This window comes from Salvelinus alpinus, chromosome 4 (genome assembly GCF_045679555.1).
Source record: "Salvelinus alpinus chromosome 4, SLU_Salpinus.1, whole genome shotgun sequence".
NCBI lineage: Eukaryota > Metazoa > Chordata > Actinopteri > Salmoniformes > Salmonidae > Salvelinus > Salvelinus alpinus.
Genome location: NC_092089.1, coordinates 28,316,251 through 28,339,733, shown reverse-complemented (window position 1 = coordinate 28,339,733; position 23,483 = coordinate 28,316,251). Strand labels below are relative to the sequence as shown.

At 46.2% G+C, this 23,483-nt stretch overlaps 2 protein-coding genes across 3 annotated transcripts; both read left to right on the top strand.

Annotated features, from left to right (window-relative positions):
* Window positions 1–480: 480 nt before the first annotated feature.
* msmp2 (microseminoprotein, prostate associated 2) lies at window positions 481–1,229 on the top strand. Its single transcript, XM_071395209.1, has 3 exons — window positions 481–568; window positions 635–743; window positions 868–1,229. The coding sequence occupies exons 1-3, from the start codon at window positions 481–483 to the stop codon at window positions 1,004–1,006; spliced, it is 336 nt and encodes a 111-aa protein (XP_071251310.1). The 3' UTR covers window positions 1,007–1,229.
* A 3,237-nt stretch (window positions 1,230–4,466) lies between these two features.
* Window positions 4,467–23,373, top strand: LOC139573211 (nibrin-like). Of its 2 annotated transcripts, XM_071396417.1 has the most exons (17): window positions 4,467–4,656; window positions 5,102–5,223; window positions 5,630–5,757; window positions 5,843–6,002; window positions 6,086–6,189; window positions 6,412–6,529; window positions 17,934–18,124; window positions 18,372–18,472; window positions 18,601–18,739; window positions 18,828–19,036; window positions 19,163–19,340; window positions 19,445–20,075; window positions 20,350–20,421; window positions 20,822–20,965; window positions 21,067–21,180; window positions 21,634–21,683; window positions 22,992–23,373. In XM_071396417.1, exons 1-17 carry the CDS (start codon window positions 4,626–4,628, stop codon window positions 23,020–23,022), a joined length of 2,523 nt encoding a protein of 840 aa, XP_071252518.1. In that variant the 5' UTR covers window positions 4,467–4,625; the 3' UTR covers window positions 23,023–23,373. The 2 variants fall into 2 exon arrangements, with proteins under 2 accessions (XP_071252518.1, XP_071252519.1); XM_071396418.1 differs by lacking the exon at window positions 20,350–20,421.
* Window positions 23,374–23,483: the final 110 nt, after the last annotated feature.

Below are 23,483 nucleotides of genomic sequence, written 5' to 3'. Positions count from 1 at the left end.
GTCCAAGACTGACACCAAGGGAGACAGGCTGAGGGAGAGGAGGGATAAGGAATACTGGACAGAGAGACAGAAGACATCAGGAGCTGAAGACTTTGTCCAAGAAGAGAAACCGAAGATAGAGGGGGAGAAAGAGGAGGACGTGCGAGAGTTTCACAACAAATAAACAGAGGGATCTTTGAGTGGTAAATGAGATGGAAAAAGAGAATTAAAGATGGTGAGTGTGGAAAAGAGAGAAAGAGACAGATTAAGGGAGAGTGATAGATGAACAGAGAGAGGGAGCATTTGTATAAAATTGAATGAACTGATTTCCTTTCTATAGCCTTAACTCTAAGAGTGTACAGTATACCTTTCTTTCATCATAATTGACCATGTTGGTTCTATGCACCACACTAAACCCTATGGACTGACCATTGTCTGGCTGTTAAGTTGGTTCCTCATCCACAGACAATGATGACAGACCCAGTGAGGATGATGAGGATGATGCTGCTGGCTCTAGTCTTCATCCTGAGTGTCACTATGCCCTGTTTATCTGTCTACAACAGTGGGGAGTGCTACTTCGATACCAAAGGTGCGTGTATGTGTGTGTGTGCGTGTGAGTGTATTAACCATGTGTGTGTGTGTATGTGTCTTATAGGAAGCTGTGAGTACATGGGCCAAGTGTATGGAATAGGTGAGAGTTGGATGACCAAGGACTGTTACCAGTGTGTCTGTATGGATCCATTTGGAGTGGGCTGCTGTGATCAGTAAGTGTGACCATCACACTGTAGCCTTTTACATCACAATACACACCCTGGCATTGACACTGTTTGATTGTATTGACGGTTGATAGAACAAAGTGTGTTATTAATGTCTTTACCTTCCTCACAGTGGATCTCAACCCGTGCACTACCCTGACTGGTGTGATGTGATCCGCAAGCCAGACTCCTGCAACCTCATCGCTGTGATGAAAGCCAATCACAAGCTGCCTTGTCTGTGGGGACGGGGTCGTCTGAGGCCAGGAGCGTGACAGCCATGGAAATCTGACAGTGGCCCTTTATTTGGATCGGTCCATAATTTGCCACTCATAAATGGGAAGATGAGAAATGATTTAAACACTGATTGACTGATAGTGTTTCTCACTGTTTCTTATGAACAAATGCAGATAGACTGTTATTAACACAGGCAGTGCTTGACTTGGACTGAAATAGGTTCCTGTAATCATTTTGGGTGCTGGTACTGTTTATATTTAGGTGCAGGAGCTCCACAATACTTTTGAGATAATATTCTATAAGAGGAACAGGAGCCCAAGCAGTAGAACATTTGAGATGCTGGTACTCAGCTCCAGTGAGCTCCTGCCCAAGTCAAGGCCTGAACACAGCAAAGAATAAGAATTACTGTAATACAAGCCACAGTAGCTAATGGCACAGTGACACCAAAAGATTGAGGGAGGGGTTATAAAGTCAGACTCAGTGTATTATTGAATTGCCTTTATACATGTATGTTACATTAGACATGTTTAATCCACAAGACGTTAGTAGCTAGGTCCTACATGTACCTGATGTTTAAATAAACAGATACGTTTCAAATGCCTTCTGTTCTTCTGTGCGTGTAGAGTGGTGCTTGAGCAAAATCACTGGGGAAGCCAAGTCAGAAAAAAAGCCATATTACAACCTTTGTTTGCTCTGTAACCTGTTAGTTCACCTGCCTTGCCACCGTGATATATAGGCCTAAAGGCAGAGACAGTAAGAAGACACAGTGATAGAATAAATTCAACCACACCTTTGTTTCATCAAAAAATCAGTGTCACACCCTGATCTGTTGCACCTGTCCTTGTCTCCACACCCCTCCAAGGTGTCGCCCATCTTCCCCATTATCCCCTATGTATTTACACCTGTGTTCTCTGTTTGTCTGTTGCCAGTTCGTCTTGTTTGTCAAGTCAACCAGTGTTTTATCTCAGCTCCTGCTTTTCCCAGTCTCTCTTTTTCTTGCCCTCCTGGTTTTGACCCTTGACTGTCCTGACTCTGAGCCCACCTGCCTGACCACTCTGCCCGCCCCTGAGCCTGCCTGCAGTCTGCAATCTGCATTACCTGAAACATTATACAGAGAGCAACCTCTGTCCGGTGAAGTCCACAAAGCATATTGCATGGAACAAACAGTTACATGACCTACAGCATGGTCAAGCAAGTTAAAGTTTCTGACATTTTCGGAGTACTAAACAACTATTGGAAAGTTATCCCAAATCGCAAAGAAAACAGTAGCTGCCTCCCCTATTCCGGCAACATTTCAACTTCACAATTTCAACATCATCAAATCACCTCTGCTTAGTCTAATACAGTGATAACTTAAAGATACCAAAAACAATTTAGTTCAATCAACGTAAGCTAAATATGATGTGGCTGTCCATGGTTCTGATTTCTGTCTCTGTGTGTGTGTATTCATGCAAGTAGAAAAAACAGAATACCGCAATCCTCTCTTCATGTCGATGAAACGGTCTATGATTCTGTCATACAGTACACGCCTTTATTTTTTTGTTGTTCTAGGCTACCTGGCTAAAATGCATGCTCGCTAGCCTAAATTCCTTTCATGAGCAATGTTAGCTAGTTAACATTAGCCTTCTACTTCTAGCTAGCTACATATCGAACTTCCATGCTTTCAGGCCAAGGGCACAATGTATGAATTTATGGCTGGATCAGAATCACCTTCGTAATCATTTGCCAGTACGGAGAATTAAGTAAAATCACAAGTCCAAATCCCTATCTCCATCCATGGCGAATTTAGAAAAGGGACAATTTTAGCTAGCTAGTCACCGGAGGACAACAACACAATGAGATGCAATAATTCAAGTTGTTTCTGTCAATAGCCGTGTCTACACTTAACAGTTCATGCAGCTTTTGTATTCTGATAATGGAGTTCTGATCATGCAATTCCGAACAAGTCATGCCTCTTCATTTACATATAAATGTGCCCACCATGTTCACATTGTGTCCGTTGTGTCCGTTACTATATTCAAATGCCAGTATGTATTCTACAAATGGTGGAATAGGCTAAATATGATAAAAAGGGTGTGTTCGTCAATTCATTCTGGAGTGCCAGAGTGCGCTCTGGGCTTCATAAATTCAAAGTATTGGAATTTGTCAAATGAGCCATTTATAATTTCAGAGTGTGAGCGTTCAGAGCACACACTGGACGATCTGGCTGAGGAGTATGGTTGATCTGAGCATTCTGACCTCACAACAGCAGTCAAGCACCCAAGCTAACTGGCTAAAGTTGGCTAGCTACTTCCACACACAAATGATAGACACCTCACTCTGACCATTTTGCTCACCCTAGTAGAAGTGGTTAGGTTGTTTTTTAATGTTGTCTAGAGCGTTGGTGACTAACTGTGTTGCTGGCAACAATTGAGTTTAAAAAAATTGCCTACGTTTACTGACACCGGTCATATTCAACAGGTGTTGTGGATTGGTAAATTCATCAATTATTCTGCGCTCTGGCACACTCAGATGAGAGTGCACTGAAATCGGAGTAGATAGCCAGAGTGAATTTACGAACGCACCCTAACACAACAACAACTGATGGCAGTAGCTAACTAGTGTAGCTAAGTAGCCAGCTAACCTCTGTAGCTAGCCAGCAAGATAGCAAGCAACGCTAAAGGGATTGCAAACGAGTTAGCATAACTCTAGCCCCCTAAAAATAGTTTTTCTTCATATTAACTAGCTGGCTAGCATTTGAGGCCAGCAAACACGTTCCCCGTACACTAGGAATGCATTTCCTCCAACGTTATAATGAAAAGGTGCCTCTGTCCCAAAACACAAGTTTTCTTGAGACTTGTGGGAGGAGTGCTGAGTGCTGAAGTCCCCCACTGTACGTGCTTTCAGTAGCCTGATTTCATCAAGACTGATGGGAAATCCGCACAATACGAGCTTCGTAGTCTGATAGCAAAAGTCACATGTACGTGTCAAGTGTAGACAAGACCAATTAGGTATTGCTCTCCATGTGATGTGATTAGAGTGAAGCCAAATCCAAACTGGCTTCCCTTGACACCATTCACTGTTGAGCTCGCTCAGTTAGCTCAACATTGGCTATTATTGTATACTTTTTTTTAATCAAGGGAGGCCATACAGGTGACAATGATGTCATACTATTTTTCGATCAGACAACATTAGTTAGATGGCCTACACATACAGAGACAGGGGGGCGGATGCACTCGCTCGGATGCATTCTCCGGTGTGATAGAAAGATAAATAATTGTGTTTTTTTCTTTACATTTTTGGGGGAAGCCTGGCTTCCCTTGGCATCCATGAATACACCTCACTGATATTGTCACTACATAAAGCACATTTGAAGCACAGTCAGACATTGGCCTTTCTATTTTGTGCACATATTCTCACGAACCATTGGCAGGTATCACTGTATGGGGGACTACATATTACAAAATTATACTGGATTCAGTTCGGCATCATGTCAATGCCCACAGTTGGGACTCTTATTTTGAAAGGAAGTTGATGTGGACTTTCGCGCTGACTGTACGCAACTCGGACTCGCATTAGATATTTTACTATTTGTAGATGTATACCTAGCTAGCTAGTTATTGACAGAGAAGAGCACATGTTCGGTGGTTCGTTCTATAGCTCGTAGTGTATTATAACATGTGGACACTAAACCCTTTAGAATCCGGAGGTAACTTCTGTTTTGCCCAGCTCTAGTTAGCTACAGTAACGTTAGCTATCTTAGCCATAGCGGATGACCAACCCACCAGCTGACAACATTAGCAGCTAGCTACATTTGACTGCTCGTTCTAGATGTTAGCTAGCTATGTTTCTCAGTGTATTTTGGAGTATCAGAATACGCGCTTAGAAGATGAGAATCAAACCTGTTACAGTAACGATTACAAATTGTTTGGATAGCTAGCCATCTAACTAGCTAGCTAGTATTATTCCTATGACACAATTCATCCAAGTTACACCTGGCTAGCAAGCTAACGTGCAGTCCTACACTGTTGCAGTTGGTAATCTTCTATCTAACGCATAACATATGATGATTAAGCCCTTAATCATCCTCCAGTTGTTTTGAATAAGAACATTACTTTTCTCATTATTCAATCTTATGACATATCATGTCCCAGGTGTCACCCACTACCTCCTGCCAGATAAGGAGTATGTGGTGGGGCGTAAGAACTGTGAGGTCATCCTGCCCAATGACCAGTCCATCAGCCGGGCTCATGCTCACCTCACTGCTACAGATCAGGTGAGAGAGACGGGTATATTCTTTATTAGTAATAACTGTATTTTTACTCACACACACAAACCCTACACACCCGCTTAACCAGAGCACTACCCTACAACTCCTAAATACTTAACTGAAAAATATATAGGCTGAATGTGAGCAGGCCTACATTCTGTCCCTAGTCCATAAAATGCTGTCATGTCTCCCTTGCAGTAGAAGGTGTTCTCGCACTGTTCACCATCCTAACTAGCCAGCATGAATCTTGTCTTGTAGACAGAGCTGGGTTTTTTGCCTAATGTTGTGCATGTGTTACATAAGGAGACACTTGTTTTTAGGGATATCAAAATCCACGTCTTGTATTGTTTGGTTAAGAGAGTTTTTCATAAAGTAGATGTAACCAACAGACTGTTGTTGTGTTGTGTGCCAGGCCCTGACCCTGAAGGACAGTTCTAAGTATGGCACGTTTGTTAACGAGGAGCGTCTGTCAGGAGAAACCCCTCGCAGCCTGACGGCAGGGGACAGAGTGACATTTGGGGTCTTTCACAGCAAATTCAGGTGTGCATCCACATTTACGCAATGATAATACTTTTGATGGAAACAAATTAGAAATCTATATTTTGAAATGTCTCTCTCTCTCCAGTGTGCAGCAGGTAACTGCGGTGGTGTGCTCGTCCTGTGTTGATAATGAAGGGAAGGTCTCACTGTCTCAGACCCTGCAGCTTCTGGGTGGCCGGCTGACCAACACCTGGAAACAGGACTGCACTCACCTGGTCATGCCCACTGTTAAAGTCACCATCAAGGTCAGCACATGACCACAAACTGTGTGTGTGTGTGTGTGTGTGTGTTAATCTGTACATACAGAATGTGCTCTCTCCCCATGCAGACTATCTGTGCTTTGCTGTGCTGTCGGCCCATAGTCAAGCAGGAGTTTTTCACTGAGCTCACCAAAGCCCTGCAACAGAAACAACCACCTCCAAAAGCTGAGAGGTACTAAGAGACACCACACACAAGGCTGCTGCTCACCTCCACAAACCACACAATAATAGCTGCCACTTCATCCAGGCCTCATTTTATATACCTACAGTGCATTTCCACATTTTGTTATGTTACAGCCTTATTCTGAAATTGATGAAATTGTTTTTTTTAAATTGCCCAAATCGCTCACCATCCCTTCAACGTTATTGAAGGACTGTTTGTGGGTGTTAATAGTTTCTTCCCAGAGATAGACGAGCCCAGTCTGAATAAGGATGAGGTGGACCTGACCGAGAGGCCAGCACGTAAAGAACTTTTCACTGGCAAGACCTTCCTCTTCCTCAATGCCAAACAGGTACTGGCCTGCCTCTCTCGCTCACACACCAAACAGGTACTGGCCTGCCTCTCTCGCTCACACACCAAACAGGTACTGGCCTGCCTCTCTCGCTCACACTGCAAACAGGTACTGGTCTGCTCTCTCGCTCACACACCAAACAGGTACTGGCCTGCCTCTCTCGCTCACACTGCAAACAGGTACTGGCCTGCCTCTCTCGCTCACACATGCCAAACAGGTACTGGCCTGCCTCTCTCGCTCACACTGCAAACAGGTACTGGCCTGCCTCTCTCGCTCACACTGCAAACAGGTACTGGCCTGCCTCTCTCGCTCACACTGCAAACAGGTACTGGCCTGCCTCTCTCGCTCACACTGCAAACAGGTACTGGCCTGCCTCTCTCGCTCACACTGCAAACAGGTACTGGCCTGCCTCTCTCGCTCACACTGCAAACAGGTACTGGCCTGCCTCTCTCGCTCACACTGCAAACAGGTACTGGCCTGCCTCTCGCTCACACTGCAAACAGGTACTGGCCTGCCTCTCGCTCACACTGCAAACAGGTACTGGCCTGCCTCTCTCGCTCACACTGCAAACAGGTACTGGCCTGCCTCTCTCGCTCACACTGCAAACAGGTACTGGCCTGCCTCTCTCGCTCACACTGCAAACAGGTACTGGCCTGCCTCTCGCTCACACTGCAAACAGGTACTGGCCTGCCTCTCTCGCTCACACTGCAAACAGGTACTGGCCTGCCTCTCTCGCTCACACTGCAAACAGGTACTGGCCTGCCTCTCTCGCTCACACTGCAAACAGGTACTGGCCTGCCTCTCTCGCTCACACTGCAAACAGGTACTGGCCTGCCTCTCTCGCTCACACTGCAAACAGGTACTGGCCTGCCTCTCTCGCTCACACTGCAAACAGGTACTGGCCTGCCTCTCTCGCTCACACTGCAAACAGGTACTGGCCTGCCTCTCTCGCTCACACTGCAAACAGGTACTGGCCTGCCTCTCTCGCTCACACTGCAAACAAATCAACATTTCAAAGCGTTCAAAACATTTCATTTCACATGCGCTGAATACAACAGGTGTAGTAGACCTTACCGTGAAATGCTTACTTACAAGCCCTTTACCAACATTGCAGTTCAAGAAATAGAGTTAAGAAAATATTTACTCAATAAACTAATGTGAGAGAGAAAATTATGGGGGGGGGAAAGTAGCCAAAGAAAATTACATAATAAAGAGTTACCGAATCAACGTGCGGGGATACAGGTTTGTCGAGGAAATTTGTAAAGTGACTATGCATAGATAATAAACAGCGAGTAGCAGCAGTGTAAAATCAAAGGGGTGGGGGTCAATGTAAATAGTTCAGGTGGCCATTTGATGAATTGTTCAGACGTCTTATGGCTTGGGGGGGTAGAAGCTGTTAAGGAGCCTTTTTGTCCTATACTTGGCGCTCCGGTACCGCATGCCGTGCGGTAGCAGAGAGTGTTGTTGCCTGCATAGCAGATGTGTTGTTGCCTACCCTTACAACCTGGGGGTGGCCTGTCAGGAAGTCCAGGATCCGGTTGCAGAAGGTGGTGTTTAGTCCCAGGGTCCTTAACTTAGTGATGAGCTTTGTGGGCACTATGGTGTTGAATGCTGAGCTTTAGTCAATGAACAGCATTCTCACATAGGTGTTCCTTTTGTCCAGGTGTGAAAGAGCAGTTTGGAGTGCGATTGAGATTACGTCGTCTGTGGATCTGTTATGGTGGTATGCGAATTGGAGTAGGTCTAGGGTTTCTGGCATGATGTTGTTGTGAGCCATGACCAGCCTTTCAAAGCACTTCATGGCTACCAACGTGAGTGCTATGGGGCGGTAATCATTTAGGCAGGTTACCTTCACTTTCTTGGGCACAGGTACTATGGTGTTCCGCTTGAAACATGTAGGTATTACAGACTCGGTCAGTGAGAGTTTGAAAATGTCAGTGAAGTCACTTGCCAGTTGGTCCACGCATGCTTTGAGTACAAGTCCTGGTAATCCGTCTGGCCCCGCGGCTTTGAATGTTGACCTGTTTAAAGGTCTTGCTCACATCGGCTACGGAGAGCGTGATCACACAGTCGTCCGGAACAGCTGGTGGTCTCATGCATGCTTCAGTGTTGCTGGCCTCGAAGCAAGCATAAAAGGCATTTAGCTCGTCTGTTAGGCTCACGTCACTTGGCAGCTCGCGTCTGGGTTTCCCTTTCTAGCATGTCATATTTTTCAAGCACTGCCACATCTGACGAGCATGTGAGCCGGTGTAGTCGAATTCAATCTTTGTCCTGTATTGACCCTTTGCCTGTTTGATGGTTCGTCTGAAGGCATAGCGGGATTTCTTATTAGTGTCCCACTCCTTGAACGTGGAAGCTCTAGCATTTAGCTCGGTGCGGATGTTGCCTGTAATCATGGCTTCTGGTTGCAAAATGTACGTACGGTCACTGTGGGGACGATGGCGTCAATGTACTTATTGATGAAGCCGATGACTGAGGTGGTATACTCCTCAATGCCATTGAATGAATCCCGGAACATATTCCAGTCTGTGCTTGTAAAACAGTCCTGTAACGTAGCATCCGCGTCATCTGACCACTTCCGTATTGAGCGAGTCACTCGTACTTCCTGCTTTAGTTTTTGCTTGTAAGCAGGAATCAGGAGGATAGAATTATTGTTAGATTTGCCAAATGGAGGGCGAGGGAGAGCTTTGTATGCATCTCTGTGTGTGGAGTAAAGGTGGTCTAGAGTTTTTCTCCCCCTCTGGTTGCACATGTGACATGCTGGTAGAAATTAGGTAAAACAGATTTAAGTTTGCCTACATTAAAGTCCCCGGCCACTAGGAACGCCGCTTCTGAATGAGCATTTTCTTGTTTGCTTATGGCCTTATACAGCTCGTTGAGTGCGGTCTTAGTGCCAGCATCGGTTTGGGGTGGTAAATAGACGGCTACGAATAATATAGATGAGAACTCTCTTGGTAGATAGTGTGGTCTACAGCTTATCATGAGGTACTCTACCTCAGGTGAGAAATACCTTGAGGCTTCTTTAATATTAGACATTGCGCACCAGCAGTTATTGACCAATATACACACACCCCCGCCCCTTGTCTTACCAGACATAGCTGCTCTGTCCTGCCAATGCACTGAGAAGCCAGCCAGCTCTATATTATCTGTGTCGTTGTTCAGCCATGTCTCGTTGAAACATAGGATATTACAGTTTTTATGTCCCGTTGGTAGGATAGTCCTAATCGTAGATTGTCCAGTTTGTTTTCCAATGATTTCACGTTGGCCAATAATACGGAGGGTAGTGGTGGTTTACCTCCTCGTCGACAAATTCTTACAAGGCACCCCGCAGCCCTCCCTTTTCCTCCGTCTTTTCTTCACGCTGATGACAGGGATTTGGGCCTTGTCTTGACAAAGCAGTATATTACATTTACATTTAAGTCATTTAGCAGACGCTCTTATCCAGAGCGACTTACAAATTGGTGCATTCACCTTATGACATCCAGTGGAACAGCCACTTTACAATAGTGCATCTAAATCTTTTAAGGGGGGGGTGAGAAGGATTACTTTATCCTATCCTAGGTATTCCTTAAAGAGGTGGGGTTTCAGGTGTCTCCGGAAGGTGGTGATTGACTCCGCTGTCCTGGCGTCGTGAGGGAGTTTGTTCCACCATTGGGGGGCCAGAGCAGCGAACAGTTTTGACTGGGCTGAGCGGGAACTGTACTTCCTCAGTGGTAGGGAGGCGAGCAGGCCAGAGGTGGATGAACGCAGTGCCCTTGTTTGGGTGTAGGGCCTGATCAGAGCCTGGAGGTACTGAGGTGCCGTTCCCCTCACAGCTCCGTAGGCAAGCACCATGGTCTTGTAGCGGATGCGAGCTTCAACTGGAAGCCAGTGGAGAGAGCGGAGGAGCGGGGTGACGTGAGAGAACTTGGGAAGGTTGAACACCAGACGGGCTGCGGCGTTCTGGATGAGTTGTAGGGGTTTAATGGCACAGGCAGGGAGCCCAGCCAACAGCGAGTTGCAGTAATCCAGACGGGAGATGACAAGTGCCTGGATTAGGACCTGCGCCGCTTCCTGTGTGAGGCAGGGTCGTACTCTGCGGATGTTGTAGAGCATGAACCTACAGGAACGGGCCACCGCCTTGATGTTAGTTGAGAACGACAGGGTGTTGTCCAGGATCACGCCAAGGTTCTTAGCGCTCTGGGAGGAGGACACAATGGAGTTGTCAACCGTGATGGCGAGATCATGGAACGGGCAGTCCTTCCCCGGGAGGAAAAGCAGCTCCGTCTTGCCGAGGTTCAGCTTGAGGTGGTGATCCGTCATCCACACTGATATGTCTGCCAGACATGCAGAGATGCGATTCGCCACCTGGTCATCAGAAGGGGGAAAGGAGAAGATTAGTTGTGTGTCGTCTGCATAGCAATGATAGGAGAGACCATGTGAGGTTATGACAGAGCCAAGTGACTTGGTGTATAGCGAGAATAGGAGAGGGCCTAGAACAGAGCCCTGGGGGACACCAGTGGTGAGAGCACGTGGTGAGGAGACAGATTCTCGCCACGCCACCTGGTAGGAGCGACCTGTCAGGTAGGACGCAATCCAAGCGTGGGCCGCGCCGGAGATGCCCAACTCGGAGAGGGTGGAGAGGAGGATCTGATGGTTCACAGTATCGAAGGCAGCCGATAGGTCTAGAAGGATGAGAGCAGAGGAGAGAGAGTTAGCTTTAGCAGTGCGGAGCGCCTCCGTGATACAGAGAAGAGCAGTCTCAGTTGAATGACTAGTCTTGAAACCTGACTGATTTGGATCAAGAAGGTCATTCTGAGAGAGATAGCAGGAGAGCTGGCCAAGGACGGCACGTTCAAGAGTTTTGGAGAGAAAAGAAAGAAGGGATACTGGTCTGTAGTTGTTGACATCGGAGGGATCGAGTGTAGGTTTTTTCAGAAGGGGTGCAACTCTCGCTCTCTTGAAGACGGAAGGGACGTAGCCAGCGGTCAGGGATGAGTTGATGAGCGAGGTGAGGTAAGGGAGAAGGTCTCCGGAAATGGTCTGGAGAAGAGAGGAGGGGATAGGGTCAAGCGGGCAGGTTGTTGGGCGGCCGGCCGTCACAAGACGCGAGATTTCATCTGGAGAGAGAGGGGAGAAAGAGGTCAGAGCACAGGGTAGGGCAGTGTGAGCAGAACCAGCGGTGTCGTTTGACTTAGCAAACGAGGATCGGATGTCGTCGACCTTCTTTTCAAAATGGTTGACGAAGTCATCTGCAGAGAGGGAGGAGGGGGGGGGAGGGGGAGGAGGATTCAGGAGGGAGGAGAAGGTGGCAAAGAGCTTCCTAGGGTTAGAGGCAGATGCTTGGAATTTAGAGTGGTAGAAAGTGGCTTTAGCAGCAGAGACAGAAGAGGAAAATGTAGAGAGGAGGGAGTGAAAGGATGCCAGGTCCGCAGGGAGGCGAGTATTCTTAGCGTCAGACTCATTAAAGAAAAAATCTTAATCCAGGTTGAGGTGAGTAATCGCTGTTCTGATGTCCAGAAGCTCTTTTCGGTCATAAGAGATGGTAGCAGCAACATTATGTGCAAAATGAGTTACAAACAATGCAAAAAAGAAATAAAAAATAGCACAGTTGGTTAGGAGCCTGTAAAAAAACAGCTACTGGCCTGTTGTTTTGGCCCCAAACAAACAATGGCAGATGGGAGAAGCAGGTGCTGCTTCTCCTACAGATGCTGTTATTTTATCTAAACCATCAGGTGTACGCCGACCCCAGCTAAGTAACTCATGCAAAGATTTAAAGCGCAATTATGTGTTTTATCTCCAGTATATTGCCATGATTGTCAGTTATGTAGCTTCTCTACTGATAATCTCATTGCGTCCTTGCTGGGATGACTGCTTGAGAATATCAACACCAAACACATTGGTTCACCGTTCCACGGGAGCGGACAGCACACAGCATACCATAATGTTCTGAATAATAGCCAAGTCTACCTCGCTCTCTATTCCCCTGAACCGCTTAGGCGTAACAAACACAAGTCCAACATTTATCGGAAACTGTTAAACTACTTGTTCACTACCCTCCTGCTCTTCGGGGATGTGCAACTCAATCCTGGGCCTAACATCACCGAGCCAGCAATACTCACCGGAGTGGAAAGCAGTGGATGGCCTCGTCCACTGATCGTCGCCGCTGTGGAAGTGGGTGAGTGCTATGGTCCCATGGTTTCTCTAGTCTCACCCGGCTCCAAGATGGAATTTGACTCTTCAAACATATCCAAGTCGCAATATGTTATCCCGGACTCTGCTTCTGGTACGCAAGCTGTTTTAATCAGTTCCCCGCATCAGTGCAGGCGGGAGGGATAGTTAATTGCACTACCGAACTGCCCCAATTCAAAACGAAACAAAACAGCCTAAACCCAGCCGTCAGAAAACACATGAAAATTTTACTTTTTTGAATGTGTCAATCACTCTTGAGTCATCTGGGACCCACGAGCTAAGCCCAAGGGACTACTAGAGGGGCACTTGAACATTCGTAGTGTCATTCCAAAAAGTGATCAAATTCAACATCTTTTCACAGACTCCAACATTGACTCCCTCTGCCTTTCAGAGACATGTCTCCATAAAAACTCTCCATATGCTGCTTTGATTGTGACTGGCTACAATGTTTTCAGGAGAGACAGGATTGAAGGAAGAGGGGGTCTGGTGATTTACATTAAAGAACAAATCCGATGTAAACAAATTGAGTGGTCATGTGATAATGAACTAGAATGTATTGGCCTGAATGTTACACGGTCTCCCAAATGTATTTTACCCTTATTGGAATGTATCGACCACCTTCCACTGTTATCAGTTTAATAACATGCTTAGGGAATGTGATTTAAGGGAAAGAGGTCATCTTAATGGGAGATTTTAACATTAATTATGAAGACAAGTCTTGTAGGAAAACCCTCAAACGGATCACTAATACCTTTGACCTTACACAGCTAGTTAAAGGGCCAACCAGGGTGACTTGTTGCTATAAAACACAGATTGATTTGGTGTTCAGTAATAAACCAGAGAGAGTGACTAAATCATTCAATATGGTTACTGGGCTATCTGATCATAATCTGACACTCATAGCCAGAAAGCTTTCAAAGAACAGGTTTAACCTCTCTACTGTTAGAAAGCCGGATCAACTAAGAATTAAATTATTTTGAAAATGAAATTAAGGGAATTAACTGGAATGATCTCTTGTCCTATACAGACGTGGAAGCTGATAGTCAGGTTTTTCTATCCACAATCCAGACTACAATAAATGGTTTCCTAAAGAAAATTAAATCCAAACCTGGCCAAAAGAGCACTCATCCATGGCTAAATGGAGAAATCTGGAAATTGATGAAAGAATGAGATTATGCTCTAAAAACAGCCCTAAAGTCCAAATTAGAACATGACAGACTTAGGTTTACCATGTTGAGAAATAAGGTGATGAAAGAAATCAGAGAGGCCAAGGCAAACCTTTTTATTAACATAACTGGTGAAGCAAAGGGAAATTCTAAATTTATCTGGGAGAATCGAAAAAAGTTAACAGGGAATCATGGTGAATAACAATCTAACACAGGATGCAGTCAAAATAGCAATAACCTTCAATTCCTACTTTATTGACTCTGTCAGGGTACTGACACAGAACTCTCCACTGGTTTCTTGGGCTCAGTGTTAGTGAATGACGCTCAACCTGTCTTCATCATAAGGGAGGTTTCTGAGTCAGAGGTGAAAAAGGTAATTAGCTCACTAAAGAACTCTAAAGCCAAAGATGTGTTTGGGCTGGACTCTACCTTTCTTAAACTACAAAGAGTCACTCATTGGCCTCAATACTAAGTTCACCAACACATCTATTGGTCAGGGGGTGTTTCCAAGGGTATGGAAGTCGGCCATAATAACAGCCATCTTTAAATCGAGTGACCCTGCTGACGTGAGTAACTACAGGCCCATTAGTATACTACCTGTGGTGTCGAAGGTTGTTGAAAGTGTGTAGCAGAATAACTGATTGCCCACCTCAACAACAGCCCCTTCACATTACACTCCATGCAGTTTTGCTTCAGAGCAAAACACTCCACAGAAACGGCCAACTGCTTTCTTTTGGAAAATGTGAAGTCCAAGATGGACAAAGGGAGCGTTGTTGGGGCTATGTTTCTGGACCTAAGGAAGGCTTTTGATACTGTTAACCATGAGGTTCTCATCACAAAATTGTCCAAGTTCAACTTTTTCCCCGATGCCTTGAGATGGATGAAATCATACCTTGAAGGCAGAACTCAGTGTGTCAGTGTGGCATCATTCCAACCTCTCTTTTAAAAAGCAGGTGAAAAAGGTCATTCAAATTCAACCTAGCTTATTTCCGATTTATACGAAATTGTTTGACTACAGAGGTAGCAAAACTGTACTTCAAATCTATGATACTCCCCCACTTAACATACTGCTTGACTAGTTGGGCCCAAGCTTGCTGTACAACATTTAAAACCCATTCAGTATGTCTACAAACAGGATATCAAAGTGTTTGATAGGAAGCCCAATAGCCATCATCACTGTTACATCCTCAGAAAGCATGAGCTCCTGAGTTGGGAAATTCTTGTGCAATAAACCGACGCATGTCTTGTATTCAAGAACCTAAATGGCCTGGCTCCCCCTCCACTCAGTATTTTGTTACACAGAAAACCCAAACATATGGCAGCAGATCCACAAGGTCTGTCATGAGAGGTGACTGTATAGTTCCCTTAAGGAAAAGCACCAATAGTCAATCTGATTTCTCTGTGAGAGCTTCCCATGTCTGGAATACACTGCCATCGGACACACAACTGCACCAACTGATCACACTTTCACAAAAGAAATATAATGAACTCAAACTCAATCCTCTCTCACACTTCAAACAGGTACTGGCCTGTCTCGCTCGCTCGCGCTCTCTCTCTCTCACTCAAAACAGGTACTGGCCCGCCTCTCTCACTCCAAACAGGTACTGGCCTGCCTCTCTCACTCCAAACAGGTACTGGCCTGCCTCTCTCACTCCAAACAGGTACTGGCCTGCCTCTCTCACTCCAAACAGGTACTGGCCTGCCTCTCTCACTCCAAACAGGTACTGGCCTGCCTCTCTCACTCCAAACAGGTACTGGCCTGCCTCTCTCACTCCAAACAGGTACTGGCCTGCCTCTCTCACTCCAAACAGGTACTGGCCTGCCTCTCTCACTCTAAACAGGTACTGGCCTGCCTCTCTCACTCCAAACAGGTACTGGCCTGCCTCTCTCACTCCAAACAGGTACTGGCCGGCCTCTCTCTCTATGCATAGCCGTTATACAATCCAACGTTACAGAACAGCGTTCACCCCACATGGCTCCCCAATGTGAGAGTCTGAATAAATCAATTAAGGGCTTCCGTTAGTCTTTATGTCCAGTTTATTGCCTCTTCTCATCAGCTGGAGACCAGGTAATGATGTTAGGTGGTTGGTTATTTGTGGTCACTCAGTTATGTATTCGGGTAAATGGTTGTTAAAGTCTGTGATGTGTTTATTTTATCTCTCAATACAGTCTGTCTCTCTTTTTCTGTCTCTCTTTCTCTCTCCCTTTTTCTGGCTCTTTCTGTCGCTCTCCCCCTTCCGTTCTCTCTCCCTCCCCCTCCCGCTCTGTCTCTCTCTCTCTCTCTCTCCCTCCCGCTTTGTCTCTCTCCCACTCTCTCTCTCTCTCTCTCCCTCTGTCTTTGCGTCTCTCTCTCTATCTCTGTGTCTCTCTCTCGCTCTCTGTCTCTCTCTGTGTCTCTGTCTGTGAATCCAGGTGAAAGCTATGATCCCTTATTGATGTCACCTGTTAAATCCACTTCAATCAGTGTAGATGAAGGGGAGGAGACAGGTTAAAGAAGGATTTTTAAGCCTTGAGATAATTGAGACATGGATTTTGTATGTGTGTCATTCAGAGTGTGCTTGGGCAAGACAAAAGATAAGTGCCTTTGAATGGGGTATGGTAGTCAGTGCCAGGCGCACCAGTTTCAGTGTGTCAAGAACTGCAGCGCTGCTAGGTTTTTCATGCTCAACAGTTTCCTGTGTATCAAGAATGGTCCACCACCCAAAGGACATCTAGCCAACTTGACACAACTGTGGGAAGCACTGGAGTCCACATGGGCCAGCATCCCTGTCGAACGCTTTCGACACCTTGTAGAGTCCATGCCCTGACGAATTGAGGCTGTTCTGAGGGCAAAAGGGGGGTGCAACTCAATATTAGGAAGGTGTTGATCATGTTTGGTATACTTGGTGTATATTATAATAAAATAATGAAGAATAATATAAAATGGTAGTAAATAATACAAATAAATAATAGAAATAACATCAATAAAATCATAAGTCAATAGTAGAAATCAAAAAATATAATGAAATATTAGGGACAATAAAAGTTTAAACATGAAAAAAATAAAAATAATATTTAACCTTTATTTAACTAGGCAAGTCAGTTAAGAGCAAATTCTTATTTACAATGACGGCCAAACCCGGACGATGCTGGGACAATTGTGCGCCTCCCTATGGGACTCCCAGTCAGGCCGGATGTGATACAGCCTGGATTCGAACCAGGGACTGTAGTGATGCCTCTTGCACTTCTACCTTTATATCTACTGGTACCATTATCACTAGTAGCGCTTCTACCTCTAATATCTCTACTGGTACCATTATCACTAGTAGCACTTCTACCTCTAATATCCCTACTACTACCATTATCACTAATAGCACTTCTACCTCTAATATCCCTACTACTACCATTATCACTAGTAGCACTTCTACCTCTAATATCCCTACTACTACCATTATCACTAGTAGCACTTCTACCTCTAATATCCCTACTACTACCATTACCACTAGTAGCACTTCTACCTCTAATATCCCTACTACTACCATTACCACTAGTAGCACTTCTACCTCTAATATCCCTACTACTACCATTATCACTAGTAGCACTTCTACCTCTAATATCCCTACTACTACCATTATCACTAGTAGCACTTCTACCTTTAATATCTCTACTGCTACCATTATCACTAGTAGCACTTCTACCTCTAATATCTCTACTGCTACCATTATCACTAGTAGCACTTCTACCTCTAATATCTCTACTGCTACCATTACCACTAGTAGCACTTCTACCTCTAATATCCCTACTACCACCATTACCACTAGTAGCACTTCTACCTCTAATATCTCTACTGCTACCATTACCACTAGTAGCACTTCTACCTCTAATATCCCTACTACCACCATTACCACTAGTAGCACTTCTACCTCTATCTCTACCGACTACCTACTATAACTAACTTATAACTGTCATCATCACCATTACATCACAACTAAACTACTATCATTACCGTCACCCCTACTACCGTACCGCTACTATTTGGAATAATAATCACAATAATAATAATAAATCTCTCACTCACTTCTCTCCAGCAAAAGCGTCTGAGTTTGGCAGTGAGTTGTGGAGGTGGGAGGAGCCAGCTCTTGGAGGAGGGGTCTGTTCCTGTGTCACTCCTGGAATCACCATTGAGCTGTGTGATCGGCATGGCAACGGGAAACTCCCAAGCACTACTGCCCCCCTCCACTAAGAAGTGGGCAGACTCTGTGGGGAAGATTCTACAGAGGTACACACATTGCAGTATCATAAAGACCAGAGTGCAGTTTGAGTGTGTTCCATACCTAAAAAAGGGAGGTTTGGGAGGGGGGGTTGAACTACACAAACAATTGAGACATTCCCAAAGCTTTTGAGACTTGAGGCTTTTCCTATGTCAATTCACTGTTATGGTGTTACACTTCTTCTCTGCAGCTCTGAAATGAGACTAACTGATTGTGTCAGCAGAGTCTATATTTACCACCTCTCACACTCTCCAGGAAAGGTCTTCGATTCATCACAGAGTCTGAGATCGGATTGGCTGCCATCTATGTCAGCTGTGACAAGTACTGCAATCCCTCCAATCAGATGGCTGACTCAGGTGGGTGGGGCTCTCATACAGTGAATCAAAGTCTCAGTTTATTTTGAGTTCCTGATTTTATATTGATATGGACTTATATAGTGGAGTCAACACTTGTATCGTTGTTAATGTGTTTTTCCCCTGGTCAGAATCCATGAGAATGAAACCCACCATCCCTGGCGCCACGCTATCCCAGAATGCACCAGTGGACGAGACGGTAATGCCAGCGGCGTCTCAGAATATCACAGCCTATGCTGTAAACACAGAGCCGTCACAGGGCATCAGTGGGTAAGACACACACACACAACCTGAGCTCCAAACTCACAGTTATATTTGAGTGCATCAGGCTGATCTGCGTTGTCTTATCCCCGAGTAGGGTGGACGTGGCTGGGGTGAGCGCAGTTGGAGAGACCCCTGAGAGGGACCAGAGCCGGGCCACCTCTCATCTTAACCGATCCAAACCCTCAGGCCGAGAGCTGGCCGGGACCTGCACAGTGGCAGAGACTATGATGTCATCATTCAGCGCCTCAGACAGCGCTGGTGGTGGCGGCTCGGACAGAAAAAAGGGAGAGCTACAACATCCAGGTAGAATAGTTTCTAATGACTTAGGCAGAGTGGGTGGGTGTCAGTTACAGTAGGAAAGTTCTGGCGTGGGCCATATAAACTGAAAACACGGGTCTGCTAAATGACATTGCATTATCATGATATTAGGTGGAGGGAAAGGTGATGCTATCACCAGATTCCTGGCCACAGCCCCTCGGACCAACGGAGGAGTGCAGACGATGTCCCCACAGAAGCGCTCCTCCCAGAAACAACAGGTCTCGCAGAAAGGTTCCCCCCAGAAACAGTCTGCCCTCACTAATTTCTTCCAGCCTGTCGGCAAGAAAAGGCAAGTGCAGCTCTCTGGAGATATCCATACAATTCCACACAGTGGCTTATCAATCTTGAGTTAATGGTGATATTATATACAGACACCAATGTTTTCTCTCTCAGACCTCGGGAAGGCGAGGAGTCCCCTACTGTCCAATCAGAGGCCAAGCTCTCCAGGAGGGAAGAAGACAAGGAGAAGATGAAGAGGACAGTACCACAGCACTCAGAGACCTCCAACTCCACACACCCCCCCACAGGCAGGTCCCAGGGCCAACACAGCTCAGGTGCACATCTGTTTCCAGGTCAGACTGAGGCTCTGTCAGAGGGGTTCTCCAACCCTGCCCAGCAGGGGCTCCAATCCAGGAAGAGGAAGGAGATGGAGGAGGAGACTAAAGGGGGTGGGGCTTCAGAGATAGAGATGGACGAACTGGAGTCCATCATGTCTGAGGACATGGATGAATCGGATGAGCCCATGTCAGCCAGTCAAGGCCAGCGGTTGAAGCTGACGGAACAGAGTTCAACCAATCAAGGCCAGAGGTCTCAACTGATGGACAAGAGCTCAACCAATAGAAAACAGCTCCTAGAGACAGTGGAACTTACCTCTGCCAATAAGAAACAGCGGGTTTATCCAGTGGAACCAATCGCAGCCAATCATAGGTCAGGCTTGGATGCAGAAGAGCGATCGTCAGCCAGCAGACGACAGCAAGCGGAGCCTGTAGCTGAGGTCAAAGACGAAGAGGTGTCTTTCATTGAGGTGAGAGGAGCTGTCATTGTGTGTTTGTTATCATGTGTTTCTATCAAGGCTGGGATCAATTCCAATTGAAGCCACTCAATTCGGGAAGTGATTTTAATTTAAAATCAAATAATTGATAGCTTCTACTTCTCAGTTTCATAAAAAATATCTGCCATTTTTAAAATCACTGAATTGTAATTTCAGTTTACTTCCTGAATTGACTGCCTTCCCCAGCCCTGGTTTCTATGAGGTGACTATTATTATGAACTATCCTCTATCTTCTGCCCCCCCCAAGTCAAAACCTGTTAATGGTGTGACCCCTGGTCATCTGGAAGAGCCAGAGACTGATGTCAAACAGGAAGCCTCAGTAAGTCCTGTCTGTATCTGTCTGGAGTAGGGGCCAGTGGGGAAGAGTTAGGTCTGGAGTAGGGGCCAGTGGAGAAGAGTTAGGTCTGTCAGTAACTGGTCTGGAGTAGGGGCCAGTGGGGAAGAGTTAGGTCTGTCAGTAACTGGTCTGGAGTAGGGGCCAGTGGGGAAGAGTTAGGTCTGTCAGTAACTGGTCTGGAGTAGGGGCCAGTGGAGAAGAGTTAGGTCTGTCAGTAACTGGTCTGGAGTAGGGGCCAGTGGGGAAGAGTTAGGTCTGTCAGTAACTGGTCTGGAGTAGGGGCCAGTGGGGAAGAGTTAGGTCTGTCAGTAACTGGTCTGGAGTAGGGGCCAGTGGGGAAGAGTTAGGTCTGTCAGTAACTGGTCTGTGTGTTGTGATGTAGGGTTTAGGGGGTGAGAATCTCCCCAGCAGACTTATAGTGGTGGAGTTCAAATCCCTCACCGGGGCAACACCGGCAAGACCTAAACCACGCCCCATGGAGACGCACGGCAATGTCAACAGGAAGGACTTTAAACGCTTCCGCAAGGTAGACCCCAGAATGCACCTCACCACAACACAGGGTCATGGGACTCTGTTAGCTTAGTGTCTCTGTTTCTGTGTGTGTGTAGTAATGTGTGTGTGTTTCAGGTCCCAGTTCCCGGTGCCCAGGGTTTGCCCAACATCATCGGAGGGTCAGACCTGTTGGCCCACAACCGAGGCAAGAACTCTGAGCTGGAGGAGTGGCTGAGAGACGCAGCAGAGGTACACAGTCCTACTTCAGCTGCTGTTTACTACAATACTTACTGTCTGTTTAGCAACCCCTGAGACACACAAACACTCCTAGAAGAGAAGTACATGGTATTTACCATGAAATGGTAGTAACGGGATGGAGGAAGCTGAGGCTGGGTAGAGAGGAGATGGAGGGGGCTGAGGCTGGGTAGAGAGGAGATGGAGGGGGCTGAGGCTGGGTAGAGAGGAGATGGAGGGGGCTGAGGCTGGGTAGAGAGGAGATGGAGGGGGCTGAGGCTGGGTAGAGAGGAGATGGAGGGGGCTGAGGCTGGGTAGAGAGGAGATGGAGGGGGCTGAGGCTGGGTAGAGAGGAGATGGAGGGGGCTGAGGCTGGGTAGAGAGGAGATGGAGGGGGCTGAGGCTGGGTAGAGAGGAGATGGAGGTTTGTGGGTCTGTGAGTCAAAGCCCTGTGTCTGTGTGTTTCAGGATGAGCGTCAGAACAAGAAAGAGGAGACTTTGGGAGATGACCTCTTCAGGTACGAGGACAAGGCTTGTCAGGCTGCAAACACCAAAACAATCAACCCAAACCAATTTAGGTCACATTATTTCAGGTGGAGGACACCACAGTCTACAGTACAATGTAAACCAAGCTGTGGCCCGGGCTATTGGTTGGAAGAGGTTTGGAGCCAGGCTGGGAATGAATGTATGAATGTGGAGTGATGTTGAACCCTCCAGCCCCCAAGGTAGAAAAAGTCAGCCACTCCGTCTGCAGTGGAGCAGAAGGGTTGGAGCACCCAGCTTACACAAACATCACATTCCCATGGGGCATTGCTCCGTGTTCAAGGATGTCACTACCAGACACAAGACAACAGCGCCCTACAGGCTGACGCACACACAGCTGCCTGCCCACACGATGACTGGGACTAGAGGTTGTCTGCTGAGCTCTTCACTACTCCACACTCATTCATTCATCTATTCATTCCCTTAACCCCAATTCAGAAACACAAGACAACATTGACCGCCCAGCAACATAGCCTTGGTTGTAACTGTAATCCAACCAACATGGCTGATCTCAGGTTTTGATTCCAGCTAAACTATGATTCACATTCAATAGAGCTGTATTCTCCCTCAAGGAGAAATTAGCTGGTCCCCTGCATACGTACAATACACATCAACACCATTTTTGGAATCGCCTGTCAAATAGTCATCTGAAAAGGACCGTTTAGACCAAGACCAACAGAACAGAGAGAAACATTCCTGATGTGAGTGGGTGGATCTTCGTTTGGGACGGTTTGGGCTTGTCACTGACCAATCAGCGCCCAGTGATTCCTGCGTCACACCTGGTTGTCTGGGTTATGCTGGTGATGTATGCACACGCTAGGGCTGCTGCATTTTCCCTGGCTAAGCAGAAAAGGGTGTGTGCGTGCCTGCCTGGAGCGAGACTGCTGTTTGATCATTGAGTCATGATGTCCACTCAGTCATGCATGGCCAGAGGACAGCGCCGGCTACTAAGAAATCAAGTCGCGGTTTTATGTTTTTGGGTCTGGCCCGAACCCGTCTCCCAGACTTAGTTTATTGGTAGAATGTTTGGTTTGAGTTCTTCAAACAAGGCCAGAGGTTTACAGCGCTGGCTTAATTTGGGCTGTTTTTAATATTTGTCCAACATGCATCCAGGATTGATCTAGCAGGAATGTTAAAAGCCTGAGTGTTTAGGTGGGATGTCTGGATGGCCACTGCCCTGACTTAACCTGTGTGTGTGTGTGTGTGTGTGTGTGTGTGTGTGTGTGTGTGTGTGTGTGTGTGTGTGTGTGTGTGTGTGTGTGTGTGTGTGTGTGTGTGTGTAGGTACAACCCCAAACCCACCAAGAAAAGATGAGAGCACCTGGCTGCAACATGTGAAGCCCTGCAGACAAATGTTCATCTTAAGACACAGGAAGGGATGTCAACACCCCATGGAATGTTTTGCGCTTCTAGAATTCTCAGTTTGATAGAACTGCCATCTCCGCTCCACTAATAATGTTCATGAATGGATCTTTGAGGTAACTCTTGATCATTGTACTCAAAATGATCAAGAGGGGCCTGTCAATGACAAATATTTAAACTGTTTTTGTCAGTGATAGATGTGGGCAGAAATGTCTAACTTTCTATGTACTGTACACTAATTATATACCTTGATTTAGTCACTGATGGCGAGCAATGTAAACAAATAAATAGGTGTTACGTTTTACGTTTCAAGATTTTTATTTGTTCATAATAAAAAATACAGTATACAAAACATTAACTCATTTGAGTTGTACAAGAGAGGAGTCCAACTCTACCACGCACAAAGCAGCTTGT